Raw genomic sequence first — 22,770 nt, 5'->3', positions numbered from 1 at the left:
GAGATCTAAGGAGGGTTGCAGCCTTGGGCCCCATTTTCAGGGGAGGGAGCCCAATTCCATCAGTCTATCTTTGGTTTCTTCTACTATGATAATCAAGATGTTTCAAAAGATAAGGAGAAAATGTACTTCTATTAACGTCAACATGACACTGCACCTTTATCCACTCGTGTCTTTAACTACAATAGACACTAATGCTATATTTACCAGTGAAACAATTTCTTTTTTTGTTATCTTCAATAGCATCTAACACGTTACTGATATTACCGATACTGCATTTTGAGAATTTACTGTTATTTGGCCGATCTCCGCTGGTTGCTGACGCAAACATAATATAATTTCCGTGTAAACCACCTGGTCTACATTCAGGTGGGAAATCATGCTGTAAATGATATTACGATTATATTACATATAATCAAAATTAATATATTCTTGATTAATTAATTTTCTTTCGTAATGAATTCTTACAGGTGATCCAAAATTATGTCCAATTTCATGGGCCAATGTTAATTGCGACACCTTTGGTGGTACTCTGCTGTTGTAATTCACGAAAGTAATAATTCCTGTGTTAAGGGATCTTTTGGTGGATTGATACATTCCTCCCACTGTTTCTGTGTATGTTTTGTATTTTTCGCAAATGCCACCGGATGCACCGGAAGCTGAAGCTACCCAGGCAAGTCCGAGGGTACCTCCAGTGAAATCTCTGTTAATAATATTAAAATGCTAATTTATACAGCACGACAGGAAGGTCACTGAAAGGCTTAAAATAATTGTCACTTCTTTATTTTTTAATTTTTGATATTTTCCTATCATGCTTTAAATATTTTTATCATCAACATCCATTTTTTAACGAAAACCTGATATTTGATTTGAATCAGCCTAACAATTACTGTAAATATTAGATACCAATCACAGAATATGAAAATTTTGGTGAAGCAAAAATCAGGAAACGTCGAATTTAATTTGAATCGAGCTAAAACGTTTCTATATTCCACGATTTTCCATACCTGTAGGTGAACACGTAGGCAAGGCAGAAGTCTTCGTGGTTGCCGAGCGAGTGTAAATTTAAAAAGTTGCTAACGTCGATATTTTCCATGCAAAATGGATTCGGTTCACCGTACGTCTGCTGCGGTGTGCAGGCTGTGTCGTCGTCGATCTGTTCGACAAGATATTTTCATTTTAATATCATTACAGATATTACTAAAATTAATCCTTGAAGTACGCAATGGAACACAGTTTAATACTCTACATGTATGACCGTGGATCATTTTTGACTTTATGTAACACAAAATTAATAATAATTATTATTCGTTTGAAAATGCAAGGAAGTTTGCATATAATAGTATAGTAGCCTATGAATTTTGTTTTAAAAAATTTTCCACTTCTAGAGATAATAATTATTCAATGTAACACAAATAATTTCATCACCTTTATCCGTTGCACTTCAAATTTAATATTTCTGTGCTTGATCCGACCATCGAACCTGGTGTCCCTGTAGATATAGTTAACGGCAGTGACGTGATGCGCGATCAGAGACAGGATCTCCTCCCTGGTCTTCTCGGCATCGTGATGCAGCTGAAAGCGAAGCCGAAAACGGGTGGAATTCAATATTACGCGAAACTTCACGAGCACCACCGAGTGCAGAGAGTTTCCGCATAAAGAGATTTTTATAACGGCGCAGGAGGAAAAAGAATGGCGGTTCAAAGAGAATGCAGAGATGGAAATATTCCTTGAAGGCAAAAGGACATCAGGAATGCAGGGGACGTCTAGTTTAGAGGAAAATGCGAAATGAAATTACGCTGGCCCCCCATTACCGAGGAAAAGCCGTATGAATGCGGCTGCAACAGCAGAAATGGTAGGTATGCAGGATATTCGACGATTGTGCAACGAATTATTGCGTTTTCTCAACGAAATTTCGTGTAGAAAGGGAGAAAAAAAGATTCAGGTCGGTTATTGTTCTTTTTTGAAAAGAAACTTGCTTCCTTACTTGAAGTATGGTGTAGATAAATTATACAAAAATATATCAGGGAGCAACATTGCAAATAAGATTAAATTTGTATCGATTCTGGATAATAAATTTTTGAAAAGGGTTGAGAAATATTTTCAATTGAACCATATTTAATTTACCTGTTCGGATATGTGTCTCCATATGAGAGGATCGGTCTGGATGAAGAGGGAACATGTATTCTTGTTATCCTCTTTCGGTCTGGTTGCCCTCCGCGTTCTCCGATGACCAGCTTCGTTAGCCTCTCGAGAGTATTTGTGACCGGGTGATTCCGGATCGCCATTCCATGGTTTCACTGATGGCTTAGGTTTCTTACCATTCGCGGTTAACAGAGGAGGGACGTCCAATTCAGCAGAATTTTGAATTCTCTCCATCCATTCCACTACGTCGTTCGTGATGCCACAGCCACTCGTTTCTCCTTGTGAACAGAAATATCAACGCTCCGATAACAATTCCTGCTGCGGTCGGTATATAGCAATCATGAAACAACGCTTTTGATGATTCAAAAAAACTTGAAAGTGCATTAACAAATTTTCTGAATAATTCCCCCATATTATCATTTTCCTGAAATTTTACATCATTTTAATGTCATCGAATCACGTCAAACTTCTTATGTTTCAAACCTCTTCATCTGACATGCAGTCTAATGCGAAACAAAGGGTGTTCCAGAAAAAGTGCAAGTCCCTTTAAAGGGGCGAATAACTTTTTTCTTTGCTAAAATGATGGTTAATGCTTCATTTATGATTTATCAACGAAAAACAGTCACGTTAGACGCCGGAGATGTCCCCGAGCAACTCGTCTTTCGACGATAAACGTTTCTGAAAACCTGAAAAATTAACGACTCCGTAGGTTTACGACTTTTCGTGCCAGAAACTTGAGACCATTAAAATGTATCAAGCCGCCCATCATCTGGATCCTCGAACTCTGCCAATAACCAGACAGTCTAACGAGTTACCGTTGGAAATTCGAAACGTCTGCAGGGAACGTGGGAATTCAAATTTTTATACACAGGAAGAAATTGACGTTTGCACTCGAATTGCACCCTCCTGAGAGGGATGTACGAATGAAGTTTAAAAAGTGTCGTTAAAAAAACACGTCTCAATTTCAACAGAGTTTTCTCGCGCAGCAAGCAAAGTTACAACGCGACCGGAAGTGTCGATGCAAGGTTTAATTATTCGTGTAATTTCGAAACGCAGGGAGGCAACATTCGCGACTGGAAGCCGGATGCACGGTCATAATACACCACGTAATGACAAACTTAACCGCTTCCCCTTGGGTGTCGTATCGTCCGTAACGACGATAGCTATTATTTTGAGGACGTGGTCAGTCATCTACGTATGGGTGTGAAATCACACTTCCTCTTTCATCGACCAACGCACAGCATATGGGCACGGTCGTTACGTCGCATCGTTTTTACGAACTGAGATTTCGGGATGGTTGTAAAGATGAACATTATTCGCAAATAGTGATTGCGAATTGTTTTATGACACTGTGCAATCTTTCCGTAAATATTAATTAAAGGAAACTATACATATTCATATATTTTAAAATGAACCCAAAATTATCATTTTCAGATGATATAATAATGTGGTGTTGCAATTTTGAAACAAAGTCATCATTCATCATCATTTACTCTGTTATATGTAGAGTTTAGACAATGAAAATAATGTTATTTTATAAATCTGATAGGATAACGTATACTGTTGTTGACCCCTATATAATGATTGATCCTTTTTCTAAAAATATAAGAAATATAATATAAAGTATTTCACTGATTTTATTTTCAAAATTTTAATAATCTTTCGTAGTCAGAATAGAATTATAGTTTGTTATGTAAGAAACGTTACATTTTCTACTCTTTTAGGAAAAGAGTTGGCGACTGTATACGTTATTCTATATGAATATTTATATGTAAAACAAAATATCCTATAAGAACAATATATTTTTAAAACTGTTACAGCGTTGATCCATGTTAATGTTTTCTCTATACTGTTAAACGTTATCCATTGCTTTGAAATTCTACTCGAAAAGCGAAGCTTCGACACCTCCCACTCATCCATTTATCCTCCCATTTATCCTGTTCGTTGTCCAACGCTTAACAAGCGACCGGTATCAGTGTCTTTTGAAATTCTGAACAATAGAACATTGTCATACATTCGACTGTTGGACATAACAGTACAAAGAATATAGGTGGCAATTAAATTTAAAAATGGGTTTCATATTGGATATTTTTTTGTTGAAGCGTCGAGAATGGTTCAATGGAACGGCTTATCACTGACGTATGTATGGTTTTTTTATTTTCTTCTAATGCTTCAATTATAATTTCACAATAGGTACAATATTGAACTTCGTTTTGCTTTTTAAAAATGTTAAGAATAGTTCCAATTTTTATTATTCGTTTTTAAATTTAATTTATCTTCATTATGGTACTTCATCAATCATCATGTTCACCTGAATTGATCCTTACTTTATATCTCTTAAATTAAAATTGAAATTATAAATCATTTATTTAGATAATATTTCTACCACTCAAAAGTTGTATGACCTACATAAACTCGGTGTCAATTTTTGTACAGTTTATTCCGAATAAAAAAGAATTAAATACATAAACTCGGTATCAATTTTCATACAGTTTATTCCGAATAAAAAAGAAATAAATACAAAAAATAATTTGGGCCGTTCGTAATGAAACTCGACCAGACTGTGTATATTATTACAATATGTGATTATACCAGTCTGCAAGATAAAAACGAACAACGTTATCGTTCATGAGTTTTTATCAAATTCCCATTAATCCTGTTGCACCCTAAGGGGTGGTTCTAAATGGTGGTTGAGGGGGTTAAAATGCGACGCGCTACCGATCTATAATATTTATGGTTGGTGAACCCCATAAACGGCAACCCATTCGCTTTACTATCGCATTCCTTCGCGTAAATTCTCTTTGAGCTTTTTCAAAGTCTAAGAACAGGCCAATATCGTTGCTCCCTATATCCGAGATAATTGCAGCAGTTGCTGCAGCTTTTATGGCGGATTTACCCGTAACATTAATGACCCAAGCGTTTCGATGCCACGATATTGAACATCTTTATCGATACCACCTCTGCGATGTTAATACGGATTACCCTGTTCTACGGTTTAGGCAAACGTTTGCATAATACTTAGGCAACATCCGGTTTACTAGCAAAACAAAACATGCCAGTTTGAGACCGTGATTTATATCGTAACAATGAATTATTGAATTTCAATCAAAGATTGTCTAGCGGTGAAAACATGCCGAGATATAATAGAAATTTACGGCTGTGCAATCAGAATGCAGCGACAATGGGTGAATGCCAATTGTGGATTCGTGTATACCTACTACAAATCGAATATCTGCAATTTTATTCATTTACCTGTTTCGTTTTATTGTGTATCGATACGTTATTGGATAAATTGATAATCACTTAGTTAATTGAATATGATGTGTTTCATGAAATAATCAAAATTTTCTTGTACAATATTTTAACAATAAATAATGTTAGTAAAATTAAAAGTTACAAGTTGTAATTTTTGACCTCTGTTTCACAATTACTGTAATATAAAAAGGAAGAGAAACAAATTATTTGATAAACTAGTGTCAGCTGTTAAAGATTCATTAAAATTGTACTAGGATATTAACCCTTGAACGGCGGACCATGCAGAGGCCTCAAGTTTAATTTCATATAACATATCTTCATTTTCTAAATTTTACTTTACATTTAACTATGATACATGTAAGTTTCGCCCTCGATTGATCCAGACTGCACTATTCAAGGATTAATGTTGCAGATTTATAACGACCCATGTACATCCAGTAAGCAAACAGACAAGATGAGGAGAGTTGGTCCATCGAGTGGAATATGAAGCAGGAACCATGATAAATATTACATGCTATACGACGACTGTTTATTTAAGCGTGGGTTATTTGCAGAAATGCTATAAACAGAGAGGACACGTCGATCCGGAAGAAAATCATCCCTGTCACAGACATTTCATTTTAACTTTAACGCGTACAGGGCGTCCCTAAAGTAACCATTTCAAGGATAGTTAGCTAACAAGGCGTCGCAACAAAGTCGGAAAACGAATGAAAAACGATGACGCACCCACTCGACGTCTAGTCCTCTCTCGAGATGCAAATGGACCGGAAAGCGCAATGTTCCGCGTCTGAACGCGCATCGTTAGGCACTCCTTTAACTCGTGAAAGTCCTCGACCTAGCCATCGTCCTACCTGTTTGAGCTGTGACTCTAAAATATCGTGTCTGCGTGAGCCTCTATTCACGAACAACGGAGGAATAGAGCCGGTTACGCAGACCGGCGCGTATCGTTAAGGCGATTCGCTTAAAAACCATGCACGGCTGGATGCTCCTTTAAGGATGCCTCGCAACGCCGGCTAAACTGTTGTCCGACAGCTAGGGAGGAGGAGGAGGAGGAGGAAACGTGTACGTGTGGCAAAGGGGTGCCTGTCCAAGTGTGTAAATGCAGGGTCGTGTGGCACCGTTGCAAAGACTATGTCGGTGCTACCTGTCCAACGGATCCATAGAGACGTTGCTAAACTTAATGCTTTAACGATGGTTGTGCTAAAGAAGCAAGCTTTACCGACATACACAGACCTCTTGGGTCTATCTAACCCTGAGGTACTTGCCCCGGTTCATGGATTGCTGCTTTTTAATTTTCTGGATAGGAATTTAGGTTATTGTTGATTAACCCTTTTTAGGATCGTCGAGTAGCGACGTGGCGAAAGGGTTGAGACCTATAAGAGCATCAACCATTTTAAGTAGAGTTAATTAACAATAAGTCGGTGCAATTTCCGGAATCGATTCGGTTCCAGTTGCTCGTTTATCTCTTCTCGCGATGCGTTTACAGGACAGAATTGCACTCGATGGGACATTAGAGTATTGAACGCGCCGGCTGTGCAACCACGCCGAGTATTGCACGATTAATGTGTCACACTTGCATTGTTTCACTTTGCGGATGCAGTTACTCCTATATTCACTTACATGCTCGTGCACGTGGTTAATAGTCGTAGTCTCCATAATATTTCTTTGATTTTTCTGCTAATATGAAATCTGGTGATACTTTACAAGATTTTTTTAATGTACAATACTTAATTAGTTCCTTTATTTTGAATTTATAATTATTTCATTGAAGCCAGTAGGATAACTATGCCTTAAATAAATATGATCAGAAAGCATCAAAGAAATTACTTTACATATTCTTTAAGGGTGTTTGTTTAATTCTGTACTGTCAAGGTTTGAATAAAGTACTTTGTTAAAAAAATGTTTTATCATCACGCTACCTCCCACATATCGAAAATCCTTCGTACTCTATTTATCAGCAAAGCCGAAAATTAAAGACCATACAGTTTGACATACCTTTTCGAAGATGCGAGTAGGGGTCGCCGACATCATTATCGTGATAGATCACAGAATGTAACGTGTCATTTATCTGGTGTGGTGGAAAGTAATAATGCGCCCTTTCCACGTACCACGCGCCACTGCGGGGTGAAATGATTTTACCATGGAAAACACCGTCGCTGATGCTTCCAAACACATGGCTGCCAGGCTCACCTGAAAAATAAACAGAATTCATGTTAAAAGGGATTAATTTCTTATGCAAATACCATATAAAATATTCTTTAACCACCCAGTTACACTGTTCTTGAAATGAAGAATAAAAGAAGAACAGAAATTTACTTCCTCTGCTACATTATTGTTCATTTTCGCGTTTACAACTGTGGAAACAGTCTAACCAGCGGGAAGTGTTATCAACTGCCAGATGGAATTCTGTCGCTCGCAAAACTTTTCCTGTTACCCGTGATTCTATTTTGTCGCCGTCGAAATATGTAGCTACGAAAAACATTTCGTTCTTCGGTAGTAGGGCAATCAATTAAAACGTAATTTCTTAGGTAGGAGATTTATTGATATCGCGAAAAGATTTATGTTCATTCAAAACTTCTTTTTCGAAGAAATCACTTTTAATACTGGAACTATGATTAACGTGTATCTGTTTCTATTGAAAATTAGATTTTTACTTTAGGAAAAGTAAATTTCAATTTACTCGCAACAGTAAATGGAATGGAAAATTAAAAAAGTTTATAGTAAATTTAATCTTGATTGAAAATTATTAAAATTATTGTACACATCATTATGATATTACTGACATATTTCATTTTCAATTAATTAGCTGATTTTCTCATTTATATAACATATATATTTCGTAGTTTAAACACTGTAAATGTAAATTCATTTGTAATATGATTGAAGTTTTGACTTCACTTTTAATTAAAATTTGCAAAATTGAGAATTACCAAGCATAATACATTAATATCACTGTAAATATTTATACAGGTGTGCGAAAATATCAAATGCAGAAATTATGATTACAACTTAAATTAATTTTGTATATTAATTGTCTTCTGTAATCAAGAGCACTTATATGTCTAATACCTTTTTAAATATTAAACATGGCACAGTTTTTATCAAAAACCCACAAACACCTTCAGTCCCTATTATTCTCCACCCTTTCATAATAAAAAAAGTAATTCTTCCAGGAAGTTGTGTTTTTTTTTTTCGATTCAAGAATTCAAACAAGAGGTGGGACATTTTCCCTTTGCTCCAGAGGGAACAGATAGACGTAACTGGGTCGTTGAAGAGGTCGCAAGTATAAAAGTGAAAGATAAACCGTTCCAACAGCCAACTGAGTCAATCCATAATTTAAAATGTTCTCCTTCGCGCGAACTCCTGTGAATTATTAGACTGGAAATAAAGGTCTCACCCGGTATCTAACGTGACACGCACTTTTGCGTGCCACACCTGGTTATCGCGTGGAACGTGGGAGTAGATATACTGGCTTTACTGTGAAACGGCACCAGTTCGGTATTTTAGAATAGATGGTGTACCATAATGGGTGAGCATAATTCAAAATGGTGGTACTTTAAATATTTGAAATTCGACGGTTAATGGCGACTCCCATGCCTAGGAAGAGGGAAGGACGCTGTGCCATAGCGTTTCAATGTTAATGATGGAGCACGCGATATCGAGTGATCGAATTTTTAACGTTGACAATCGATCACGCGATACTGAGTGAGTGGCATGTTAAAAAATTTGCTAATTAATTTTCTATTTCGGAAAATAGTATTAATCCACCATTAAAACTATGTCCACGTATTATGGTACCTCCTATATAACAATGGCTGTTAAAGAAATCCTGATTTACACCGAAAGAATCTCACAACGGTGCTTTTAACCATTTTCCACGTAGCTTCATGTTTTACAAGCAGGTACAGTTATTTCTTTCCTCATTTCAATGGGTTTATTGTCTTCGATGCGGAATACGTCGATAAATAAATAAATAAAATTTCATTCGTGAATTTATTCGAATATTTCCATAAGTCATTGTGCGGTTATTGGAAGAACGCTTGTTGGTTACGTACAGTAGGATAAAAGATATATCTACGGTTGTAGTAGCAAGAACACAAACTTTCGAGCTCAATTCTACTCATACAGAAAGCTTAGCATAGATGGAGCGATGTATAAAACGGTATATTCTCGAGTAAGCTGCCGAAAGAGGATAACATTTCTGCCTGAGCATTTCCTGGAGGTATACAAGTGGAAAAGTAACGAACAATGATCTCGATTCGTATGAACGTTTTTTGAATAAAATTTTCCTCGAACAATAGAGCTCTATGAGCAGGAATAAATTGTGAAATCTATGATCGTATACAGTAGGTTTCAAAAGTATTCTTTCACCCTTTGAAACAGAATAATTTTATGAAAAAATGATATGTTAGTTTTGAACAGAATTAATTATAAATTCCTTTTGATATAAGCTACATTTATGTTTAATCATACATGCATTTTATTTAATGAGACTGAAAAGGACAGTGTAATGAGATTTATATAACCGGCTTCAAAGGGCGTAAGACTAATTTGATTTTTCAAATTTTCAGAATAACATTTGTACAAAGTAAAAATGTTGCTCTTGTTTAATCTAATTTCCTTAAAAAATAAAGAACGCTTTAATACGCTTAGTCCTCTGATGGAGTAAGCACGGTTTAAAAGTGTCCCTCCATGACTTGCTTTAATATCCTGATTGCAACTTTTAAAATATTCTCCTTTCTACAAACGATTTTTAATGCTTGGAAATAAGAATTTTCACCTCTTTGTACTTTTCCACTGCAACTTTCATTTAATTTTACGCGGAATTGGATTGCATAACGCTGTTCAATTTTCTCTTACATTTTCATGACGTTTATAATAAATGCATACAACATGGGGGCTTTATAATAATTAAAAATACACCAAGAGAAATGAATTTAATTAAAATATGTTCGAAAAAATACCAAGAATACTATACTAAATTGTTCGAGAATTTTGCAATACTTTTATGTCATCAAATCATAGAAGTCCGTCATTTGATAAATACGAAAAATAAACTCACCAACTAAGTGGCCCTGATAAATTTGCGATGTGTCAAGGTCCTCCGTTTGTCCGGAAGGACCCTCGATGATTAAGTTATTACTAAATGTGGCCAAATCCCTCTTCAGCCGAATATGAAAGTCCCTTCCGTGCGAGCGAAACTTCAGAGTCACGGAATTGTCGCGGGTAACCGACCTCTTGGCCCTCAGGTGACCTCTGTGGACCTCTTCGGTGGGATAGGAGAGTGGTTCGTAGTGGCGGATATATTCGTTCAATCGACGAGCTGTAACAGAAAAAAATAAAGGTCAATTTAAAATGGAAAATCAACAAATTCTAAGCAGATCAGCAATTAAAGTTTACAGAAAATGATTTATTACAATTTCACAAATAATAATTTTCGGTCAAAGTATTATATACCGTTTGAATTAATATTTATATCTTTCCATGATAGAATTTGGAAGAAATTAAAAAACAGATTTAATTAACCAGGTGTTTGGTACAATTTTTCAGAATAATTTTTCTTGAGATCAAATGAGAGTTTCCTAGGAAATATAGATAGATAGAAAACTGACGATATTAATTTTTAAAAAAATTACCCCCTCAAAGGATGCTCACCCTAAGCTGGACCCCAGCTAGGTACATGGAGCACCTATCGCTACATCGACAATTTTGTCAATGGGTAAACCTATGGGTAAAGTCGGGAACCAGGGACATCCCCATTTACCCCAGAGAAACCTAATTTGATCGCGAGTGTACACGTTCTATTATACATAGATTTCATTATCCGTCCATTTGCAACTTTCTTCATTACGCAACGTTGCATTCGTCATAGATTTCAAGTTCTCCAAGCTTGTTAGCGTGGCGGATCTTCCGGCTGTTTCGAGGCTAGTTGCTCGTTTCCTTCGGGACTAGTCAAGAGTTATGCATCCATTATCGCAAAACTCGAGAGTCACGCAATTTCGTGTCGCTACTTTCTATTTTCTCGTTAACCGCAAACCTAGTAAACAACGCGATTCAATCGTTAGGAAAGCGAGCGAAAAACCGTCAAACGAGTAAGAAAAACATTTTATTTCATCGCACTAGGAGGTCGAAGAAATTCGTTGGAAAGTTTGCAATCGAAGTTAAATTCCCCGGGTATTTTTGCTCAACTTGCTTCCGAATCCACTGTCGTGTTAACGAGATAAAGTGTTCCACCGCGACCAACCTGGCAACAATTTCCTCAGACTGATATCGCTCGTAATTTTCGGCGACACTACATGAATTTATATTAGCCGGCTTTTCTTCGCGATTCCGGAGCGACAAAAGGACGCGGTTCCACCGTGTAAATGCCACCTATGCACCGTTTACAGAATTTATGGACCACCGGGGAGACACGCGAACTTATCGGCCCTCTGTTACAGAATTTTGAATCCCTAATTCCAGACACTGTTTGTTACAGCGCTGCGATAACGTTTCTTGCTCACTGGAAACAAAGGGAAGATTTATTTTTTTGAATATCTGCTGCATTAATTTGTTGGATTTTTCAAATGACTGCATCATGTAAGATATTAGTAATTTTTTATACGGAATTTGAAAAACCAATGGGAAACTTTAGAAAATTATTAATAAACCTTTTATCATCTAATCCTGAATATTCATGAAACATGAAAAATAAATCTTTGTTCTCATGCACTATAAAAATACATATTTGCATAAACATCAGTGGTTCCCCTTCGAATATTCAAGATTAAAAGCAAACACAAAAGTTTCGCGCCAGAACGATATTTCAGATTAAAAAATAAATAAACACGGTTCTGAGAAAAGCAGAGAGATATCCGTGGAAATTTTTTTCAAATCTCTGCGCTTCGCTGATCCTCGCTTCGAGCTATATCCCTCGTTAAAACAAAACGCACCAACTGTATAATTTCCCGTTTCAGCACACGAACCCTTTCATTCTTCCACGCTTAGATTACCGGTCTCCTCTGTGGTTCTTTTTTCTTTTTTTAATTTTTTTAAATATTTCCTCTTGTCGAATCCTTGGAAATAATTTTCATTATTTTAACAAATGATTTTGAAGTTTTAATGAATAACGAGAAATAGCGTCGGGTAACGGAGAATGATTGTACGGCAACGAAGGGGAAAAAAGGGACGAAAGCAATATTCTGAAAGCACTGAGAAACGTAGAACGATGGGATTGAGAAACATGAAATGGCCGGCGCGCCTTCCAATTTTCCGACGAACGTTTTCCTCTCTGAACGCTGCTTTCCTGAACGAAATCGTAAGCACGTTGAAGACAGGTGGATTGTACGACACTGTAACGGTGGCAGAATAAAACAAAAAAAAAGAGGGATTCGAGAACGTTAAAACGAAACGGTGGTGAAATGTTTTATCCAGATGAAACTTTTAATTTAGAGTGACTGAATTCGTAATTTACTTATTGTTGAAGGGTACATGCTAAAATTGTTTATTTAAAATTATAAGAGGTATTTCTCTGAGGAACGATATTCATCTTGCAATTTAAATGAAAATTCGAAAATAAAATTATGTAAGCAAAAAGATGAAATTTTTAATTTATTGTTAGAGAATGCACCTTTCTCATTTAAAATTATTAGAGAATTTAATACTTCTTATACAAATTACTAGTGAAAAGAATTACAATATTTCAATAAGAAATTTGTAAATTAAGAGCTAGAGTAATTAAACGGTATTAGTAAAAAAAAGTTATAATTAAACATAATTAGCTCTTTTAATTTCGTGATCTTTAAAATTTTTAAATTTCAAAGAAGGAACTCCAATTTACAGCATTTCAATTAAAAATTCCCATGAGAATCACTAAATAATGAATATTTTTATTAAAAGCAAGTCGATCTTATTATTTATTCCATGAATACGTTTTATGATTTATGAACTCCCGACAATGCACTTTTATACTTTCAATTCATTTTTATGGAGAGGCTCTTTTATGAAAGAGAGTGTACCTAATAATTCATTTCAGTCAAAATATTAGACGGATTTCCGAGGGAATCCGCGGACATCGTCGACGTAAAATGGCGTAAGATTACGGTCATATCGGTTTGCGAAATGGGATTCGCGCTCAAGGTGACGAAAGAGCGTAGGTAAAGTGGGTCAGCATCGATGTCACTGTGCTCTGTGTAACATAGTGGTGGGCGTAAATGGGCCAACACGATATGTTACCTTAAAATTAGCGGAATCGTGTAATCCGACCAGGGAAATTTCCCTTTCCCGTAATTCTGGGATAGCATACAGTTTCAATAGCATAATAGTTTCCCGCTGCCGAATATCAGTTGGAGCTGTCCTATCAAATTTTCAAGCCGTTTGAATTACAGTTCAAAAGGTCGCAGCCAACGAGGATCGTGTTCCTCTACTCTGACTTTCCATACTTCAACGAATCTCTAGTTCACAAATGGTACCAAAAACATCCTTCCTGTTGAGTTTGGTCAGATCAATTCTATTTGACGTTTCATCTAGTTTTGAAAGGATCTTTTTCCTTGAGGTTTTTGATCCTGAAGAATCTCCACCCACGGACGTCGTCCTTTTCGAATGTACAAAGTAATTTTAGAGTACTTAATTGCTAAAATTTCCATTGCTAATAATTAAAAATTATAAAAAGAGATCCATGTTTTAAACACTCTATAATAATATCTAAATTTTAGTATTTTAATTAATTTAATTACTGCTATAAAAATCTATTGATAGACTTTTAATTGATATTGACGTAAATGTGGATCGGTCCCTCTAAAATTCTAATTATCAATTAACATACAAATATTTCAAAATAACCCGACAACTCGTGACGATAATAGCGCAAAAAAGGTTGACCGATTCATCGTTCCAATTATTTCGTTATCGAATTCGCTAAAGATCCGAAGGGAGGCCAGTTACGCGACATCCGGTCGAATTGCGTCTGGAATCGATCTATCGGCTAGGGCTTACGCCCCCTTCTGTCCGGATAGGTACCAGTTTCCGGTAGCTGGTTCTATCCACAGGAAACATCGCGGTTGTGAGGGACGTAACTCGTCACGGACCGATGGATCCCTCGTTGTATGGTTTATGAGCACATACGATGGACACATGCTACCCGTCGCGATCAATCTCACCTGCGCAAAAATGCGGAGAAAAAAGAGACGGAGAGAGGAGATTATGGGAAAACGAATCGGGCATGGGAGTTATCAGGGAAACGAAACACCGAGGCCAAGAGGAATAACGTAATCGGTTATGCGTCAGTTTCGTTTTGCATTTATCATCGGGAAATGGAACTTTTTCACGTTCTCCATCGAACGATCCGTATTTCTACCTTGTATTTATGTTTCATGTCCGTGGAAACGTTAACGGATCGATAAGAGTATTTTTATGGAAGAAGTTGATTTTATGTTTTAAAAATACGATCTCGTACTTCGCAAAGCTTGCGTCTTCCGTCTTCTCTTTCGCCAGAAGTTAACGTTGATATTTACTGAAGTTCACCCAAGGGAACCATGGATTCAGCACGACGGTTCGACGGTGAATATAGAGTTGACTCCGTATACAGTTCGATCAGTCCCATGAGAATGGACACGAACGATCTTTCCTCTTTATATCCCCAGGTAAGATGCGTTGTTCTCTGATCTACGCGGTGATTCGTAGTGATTAAGGATTTTGTCTGCGCGAAATGAACAACTGTCCTTGCGTTCGTGGAATTAGCGTCGTCAGGACTTTGCCACGGCCATTATCCGATAAGAAGGTCTGAGATAAAAGCCAGAAAGTTGCAAACAATTTGTACGATGCACTTAAACGCACACTCGTGGAAAACGCTGCTCGTTTTAACGTTGAAACGACAGTTTCAAAGGAAACAACAGAAACAGTCTTGTTACTTGGAAATGGTAAATGGTATGTATTTAGCGAGAAATAGCTGCCGTCAAATGTACTTTCTTTCTTTTCATGTGTAATGTCTGCATAGGTTATTTGGGATAATTGTTGGAATTGATTATAACTTAAATTGCAGTTTGTTTGATTTTTACAAGAATGAGGCATTTCTTTGATGAACTGAAGGTGCATAATCTCAATTATATATGAGTAACTATGAATAGAGTAATTATGAATCGATGGAGGGTCAATTTCTAAGATGCATTCTGAATGCAGTAGTGAAAGTCAACGATTACCGAGTCCTACGTTTCTTAACCCTTAGATGACGAACCATGGAGAGAGTCTCAATTTTAATTCAATACCGTATTTCATATTTTTTCAAGATTAGTGCAATCTTAGAATGAAAAATAGCACAGTGGAAATTTTTTAAGCAGAGCGAATACTCGTTTAGGTAACAACTTGATAGACGAAGTTAATTTTCATAGTGGGTGGTTGGGATTTGGTAATCACCACCTCCGCGTGGAAACATAATTTTCTAAAGATTTTTCAGAGGGAACTCTTCGGGAAACGATGCCGAGCTAAGTGCAGCTATAAAATGGTTTCACGATTATCGAATTGATTCAATATGGAAACCGATAGGAAAATGTGCTTCCTGTCGGTTCGTTTAAGAGAGAGCTTTTTAATGCTCGTGTCGCTGGTAAATTATTAATATCGATTTGGTAAGCAGCACGAGTTAGCCAGGGTAGACGATAACAGCGACGGAGGAGGAATCAATTGACCCAATTCCACGTGGCGGGCTACCAGCATTATCTAATTTAACTATTTAGGCGGCCAACACTCGTACGTTTCCCTTGATGAACGATGCACGGAATAATACCTTCGCGCGAACGAAACTCGAGAGTCGATATTTAATTTCTGCTAGACCTCTTCCTCCCTGCGAAGCCATTTATAAAATGAAGGCGGAGGAAAATTGAGGGTGCGATATCGGTTTTAGCATGGCAGCCTGGATGTGTGCGGTCTCGTAATCCGTAAGAGCTTTCGTTTTGCCGATCGATTTTGACAAAAGCTCACGGTATTAGGTCGTGTTATGATGGAAACTAGCCCAGAAGTTTTAAATAAAATTAAGTCTCTTTTTTCCCCCTTTCATTTTATTTTTCTACGATGAGATAGTAATTGTGAAAATAGCACTTGTGGAATATTCATTTGGAGCTCCACTGTGCAGCTGAAAATCACGACACACAAAGAAAATTACAATGGAAAAGATGTACTTTTCTTATTCTTCTTATCTTAATTTCAAGAGAGGCTTACCATGTAATCCTTAATGGAGAAGAGCAGAAGTTAAGCTCGATGCAGATGAACGCATGTTGTTAGGCACAAAGTGTGGAATGTGATGAAAGGCTTTAATTAAATTAGTTTAGAAGCACCGGATTAACATTAGTTGGCTAATTAATGTTACGGTCAGCTGATTCGGGGAAATTACCCTTTTTATGTAATTAATCACCGTACAATCTATCAACTATCTCTGATTAATTTTGAATTAACAGACTCTTTAATAACCATGGCAACCGTGTTTCTTCGCAGATATCGAGATATTATTGTCTTCGACGATGGTAATTTATGGTCTGCTTGAAACGAACGGTTGAAAAGAAGAAAGCTGCCGACATTTCTGACAGAACAATTTTGTTCAAGAGGAAGAAAGGTAATGCAATTTCATCGACTGTGTTTTCCTTTTCTACTCTGACTATGGAAATGAAATGGATGTCTTAAATGTAGAATAAAAATAAAAGTACTGTTCTGTTGCTTTTAAAATTAAAAAAATGCGATGATAATAATTTCTATAATATTTCTATCTTTCCTTTTTAAATAAAAATCTGAATTACCTAATTTTAAAAGAATACTTTGATAAGGATTATCAATATCTCACTTTTGCTTGCCACTTTCAATCCACCACTATGTTGCGCTTTATTTTTTCCCATTTAAACGTTGTTATCTTGGATTCAATAGAGAGCAAAGTCCGTTTACAACTTGATACGGTATCATTCAGGTGACAGCCGATCCACTCGTCTGTTCTTTCGTGACAAGTCGAAATGTTCAGCATAGAAAGTGCATAGAACGAGAAACAAAAGGGACAGATCTCTTGTTGCAAGTGACATGTAACTTGTACCCTTTGTATTTTCTGGCTCCACTAAATTTTCGAGCGAACGATACAGTCGCAGATAAACATAAAAGAAAATTTATAAAATTTACTACCGCAATTCTATTTTTATTTAATCCTCAAATTTATCAACCTTGATAAATATCATGAGACGGCGAGATGAAAATTACAGTAAAAGTTGGCGTTTAATAAAAGCATTCCAGCAAGAAGCATTTCCATTTCCTCAATTTTTCCTCCGCAAACAATGCTTGAATTTTCTTTTCTCATTTCCGCAACATTCAACCAATTGCATCCCAACGTTTCACCATTTATTAACAGGGACAGCCACGATTCGCGAGCAGCAACGAAAAGAAGGGGTACGCTTCCGGCTCGAAACAAATTTACATCAGTCCCGTGCACCGTAATAAACATAATAAGATATACGAGGGTCCTTCGATGATTTACCGTCCGTTACGTACGTAACTCGTGTAGTTACTTGCCGACCTTGCAGTCAAAGTGACGCGAATTGCGTGCACGATTTATCGTCCTAGAATCGAGCGTGCGAATGGGTACACGAATGGACGCTTCGAGACGCTGGCTAAGGTAACACACCTCGCACTGAACGTTCAAACTACTTTATTATACGTGATTGTTCGAAAAGAGTATCCATATTTCAATCTATTCTAGCTGACATCGGTGCAAAAGAAGGTTTCTTATTTAAATGAACAGGGAAACATGCAGTTATTTATGAAAACTTTCTAATTCTTACATCTCAGATTGTTAAAAAATAAAATACACACATTTTAAAAATAATATTGCAATTATATCAAGATGTGAATTTTGAGAAGGGGTCAAAGAAAAAAGATCCAGCAATGTATAATTAACAAAAGAAAAAGAAAATTAATTTTGAATGCAATTACTATAATATTAATTATGTAAAATAGTAATTTGGGACTTTAAATTTAAAAATTAACTATTAATTGTTATAACAATTGGCTCCTTAATTAGAGATCAATTAAGTACTAAAGATTCACGAATTTTTATAAAATAAATTATATTATTAAGTAAACAGGAAGTATATTTGATGTTCTACTTATTTTTAATTGAGCGATTCCTTGAGTTATTTCCGGAGCTATCCCCTTCGAACGAGGGTTGTAGGTCGTAAATTAAGCCTGCACCCTTCTGTGACCAAGATCCATAAATTTAAGTTAAAACAAACTCCAGGTGATTGATATATTGAACAAAAACATTGTCTTTAATTTTGCCAAAGATATAATTTAAAATACGATAATTGCAAATATCGTTAATAAATATAATTTCCCCATCGAGTGATATTTTTATCGAACATCTTCCGCTCTAAACCTTACGTTTTCGTGTTCAAAGACATCATACTTGGTCGCATAATCAGTAAATTTATCTTCCTTCAGGTTTCTACCTGGCGCACGCGAAGCTACTCTAAATCTTATTAGTTCTAAGAAATTCTCTAAGGTCTTCAACGCTCAGACATCTTGTGCCACGGTGTGTCTAGAGTAGAAGAGATCGAAGAGTCTTTACGTAATGCTCGTGTCTCGAAGCTATACGATTAAGAGCTTAAATACTCGAAATAGTTGCAGCAAAAGCGTCAATCTTATCAGCTATGCTAGAACAATTACAAAGCACAGTGCTCGCGTAGATTTACGGGAAAGCGTTTTAAACAACTTATCCTACTTCAACCTGATTAAAATATAAAATTAATTAATTTTTATGAAGATTTCCCGAGTTTCAAATCAACACATTGAAAACCAAGTTTTCAATTTTCTATTTGTCATCTTAAATCATTAGTATGATAGCAGACTTTCCCAGGAAAAATTTGATGATGTGCCTTCCCTAGCAATCTCTCATAAAATAAAAACTAACAACGAAGTTTTATTTCACAAAACAGAAATCAAGCATATCAACACTGAATCTATGTTATTTATTCCTCACATTCTCTTAACGAAACTCTTCAAACAATTAACTGTCCATCCACTCAGACAATGGATACCAAAGATAATAAACATTGCATTCTTAATACATGAAAAATACACTTTACATTTCAAGACACATCAGGATGTTAATAACATAAATTATGTCTCAAACAAGCCTCTTGCCATGCATGATTCATAGTTGTTTTCACTCGTTAGGCGGCAGGTGTTTTAACGATTGCAGACCGACACGAATCGTTTGTTCACGTATCGCATAAATTTGTAAAGAATAGCAGGAACGAGAAAATGAAAACTATGTACACGTCGAACGAGAGATAAATGTCGCTATTTATCATCCCTGACGGTACGAGTCAAACTTCGTTCGAAGAAAAATGTCTTTCGCATAGCGCGTAATAGAATCGTCGTTCGATCTAGGCGAAACGATTAAATCTATCGAGTGACGCGGATGTGAAACGGGTTATAACTGTCCGTTCGAGTTGTCGCATTCATCACGATGCACATCAGTCATTGGTGACCACGTGAATACGCGAATACATCGATTACATTCGCGTGCACATTATCGGACACGACGTTTGATGTTAATCTGGTGTTACATCTTCTAGCAGATTTCGAGATTATTCGAATAGAATTGAGTTATTCGAGAATAATTTTTAAATAAAATAGCATTCGTTCCAATATTATAGTTCAGTTGTAAAAATCATTTTAATAACTCCAAGACAGAATATTGAAAGAACGAAAATTTCGATCGAACCTGAAACATTGCATGCCCATCCATCGTTGAACTGCTATTTCTTAAATACAGTGTGTATTTATGTTGCGTGTTTTCCGTTGAGTTCACCATGTGTGTCATCGAAAGACACGTGTTCCACGTGTAATCCGGAAGAACGTGTGACACGGGTGAAGCTTTGATCGCAATATACGTGATCCTCTTTAGAGGCCTCTTGAATCGTGCAACAGAAACGTTAGGGAATTTCTAAAGGGTTTACCCAACGGATACACTCGCTGACGGATACTGTCTCAATACCGTGCTTTCAACGTCGGATTATCGTCGAGTCTTTGCTAATCGAACCGAGCGACGACTTTCAACAAGGCTAGCGCGATTTTGTATCCGGATTTATTGACAAAAACACTTCAAACGAGTTATCAAACTTTCGTATAGAATATAAATATAACGCATAACCTTTGAACGAATGAATTTGTAAAGTTAAAACTTTTATTTTTCAACTTTTCTCGCTGAATACTATCAGAAAAGTCGATAATTTTATGTGTCCCAAACTAAAATTCAACCTACTTTTATGTTACCAAATTAGAAATTTGATTTTTAAGGAAATTTTTCGAAATCTGATTTTCAGAAAAATATCTGGAATCAAATTTTATTTATAATATAAAAAAAACTATTTGAAAATATCAAGACAGTTTCGAACTTACTTGCAACAAAGTTGAAATTCATCCCTAATTACCTGTTAACCATTTTCTTGGTCACGAAACAATGAGATCAGTTACGAGCATAGAAAGAACAAAGAATGGTTTAATTATGCTTCTAAAAGTCTCGTCGGTGATTCGTTTTATCACGAGCTTTTAATCACAGATAAAACACGAGGTGGAAGAAACCATGCAAGCGGTTGGTGGTCATGGTTCCCAGTGACCTCTGTTGCCCGGTAAATACGCTGACCATTCTGTCAATTAAATTAATTAAAGTCCGACGTCTACGTGAAAGTTTCCCCTCGATTGCGAGAGAAAATTTCGTGGACCGTTTTACTTCTGTTTCTCGGTTCATCCTTTCTCTATCCGTACCCAACCGGCTTCCTTCCTCCACTTCAGACTTTCTGCGCCTTATGAATGCAGCTTTAGCTTGCCTCGTAGAAAAAGTACTTAAAACTTTTACGGTTTGGCATCCCCTTTCTACGACAGTAATTGAAAAGCCTAGCGGGAACAACCGGGCACGTTAAAAAATTAAATTTGTTTTTGTCTTTTTTTTCCGGCGCGTACAAAGCCTATCAAACGATAATTATTATTTTAATAAACGCTTCTTCTCTAATCTTGAATATAGGATTTTTATACTTGTGGTAAAATATTTGAAGAATTTTAATATAATTATTTGCTAATTTTACAATTATTAAGACTACAAGTAATTGCATTAATATTTAATTTTTTAATTTTATATCTATTTTGTTTTAATTCCTATCAGGATTATAGATTAGGTTTAGGCCGAGAGGAAAAATAAATAAAGCGTAACTTAGTGTTAGTTTCGAAATGGAAAAAGCTGACGTAAAGTAAAGTCTGGTTCGTTTTCACGTCGTTGCTGAGTGACGATCGATCCGGGAAATCTGTCGGGGAATACGAAACGGTGTCCCATAAATAGGGAAACGACGTCGACGCCATTTCTTGTTGGGGATACGGGACAAGATGCGAACCTTTACGATGCCACGACTGAAATACGATGAAGAGGAAGACAAAAGAGTGGAAAGGTCGAGGAAGCGGAGGCGGCAACATTTCAACCAGCGATGCGAGACGCGAAAGAACGGCAAACAACAAATTTTCTACGTCTTTCTTCGTTTTTCCGCTCTACTTCCTACGTCGTCGATAAATATCGCGCGCCGTGCCACTTCCGGCGCGCACGGCTACGATAAACAGAAACGAAAATTCGACCGTTCTATAGCTACTGGGATCCATCCGATTGAATTTTCAATTATTGATGAACAGCACCGAAATATATGAGGCGAAAAACGAAATTCCTTCTACTTCTTGGATAAAATCAAAATTTTAGTGGGAAAGAATAAAAATAGCTTAACAGATTTTCTGTTATGGGATCCTAGTGATTGACGTTTTAAATTATAATTCAAATGAATAATTAATAAAAGAAGAGAAAGGTAATACATAACTGACAGGAGACAGTTTAGAAATTTATGTTAGAAATTATTTTAAAATAGCATCTCCATACGAATAAATAATTTGACTATTATTAAAATAATGAATAAATCTCCTTACACATGAAAATATTAAAAATTTCAATAAGTCATAATTCTTCGAATCCTAATTTTGATGATATTAATATTAATACTAATTAGTATTAAAAAGTATTAAATATTATAAAATTTAAGCCATAGTGAAGAAGTATTAATAACAGAATAAATATTAAATTAAATTTATCTGAGAAAACGTCTGCACCTGAGATTAAATATTCTATAATTTAATATATGACTGAAAGATATGAATAATAAATTAAATATTGAATAAAAATTACCTAAGTAAACATTTGCAGGTGAACCATGAGATTACCTTCCCTTAAAAAAGTCTACCCTGCTCTGTACTGTACTGTACAGTACTGAGCATGGTCGGCTTGCCGAGTCCCTGGTCCTTCCTGGATTCACGTCTCTCCCCTTAGGCGGCCGCGAA

General features: G+C 36.3%; 1 protein-coding gene across 3 annotated transcripts in view; it reads right to left on the bottom strand.

Annotated features, from left to right (window-relative positions):
- Positions 1–22,770, bottom strand: part of LOC114883107 (disintegrin and metalloproteinase domain-containing protein 10) — a 94,275-nt gene that overhangs the window by 8,239 nt on the left and 63,266 nt on the right. For all 3 annotated transcript variants that reach the window (XM_029200541.2, XM_029200542.2, XM_029200543.2), the window contains exons 2-8: positions 10,460–10,720; positions 7,393–7,587; positions 2,125–2,420; positions 1,426–1,572; positions 1,005–1,153; positions 466–700; positions 205–379 (exon numbers count right to left, since the gene is read on the bottom strand). In XM_029200541.2, coding sequence (XP_029056374.1) covers positions 205–379; positions 466–700; positions 1,005–1,153; positions 1,426–1,572; positions 2,125–2,420; positions 7,393–7,587; positions 10,460–10,720 — 1,458 coding nt within the window. The remainder of the gene's footprint in view (positions 1–204; positions 380–465; positions 701–1,004; positions 1,154–1,425; positions 1,573–2,124; positions 2,421–7,392; positions 7,588–10,459; positions 10,721–22,770) is intronic.

Source organism: Osmia bicornis, chromosome 9, assembly GCF_907164935.1.
Source record: "Osmia bicornis bicornis chromosome 9, iOsmBic2.1, whole genome shotgun sequence".
In the NCBI taxonomy this organism is placed as follows: Eukaryota; Metazoa; Arthropoda; class Insecta; order Hymenoptera; family Megachilidae; genus Osmia; species Osmia bicornis.
This window is presented reverse-complemented; position numbering and strand designations above follow the sequence as displayed.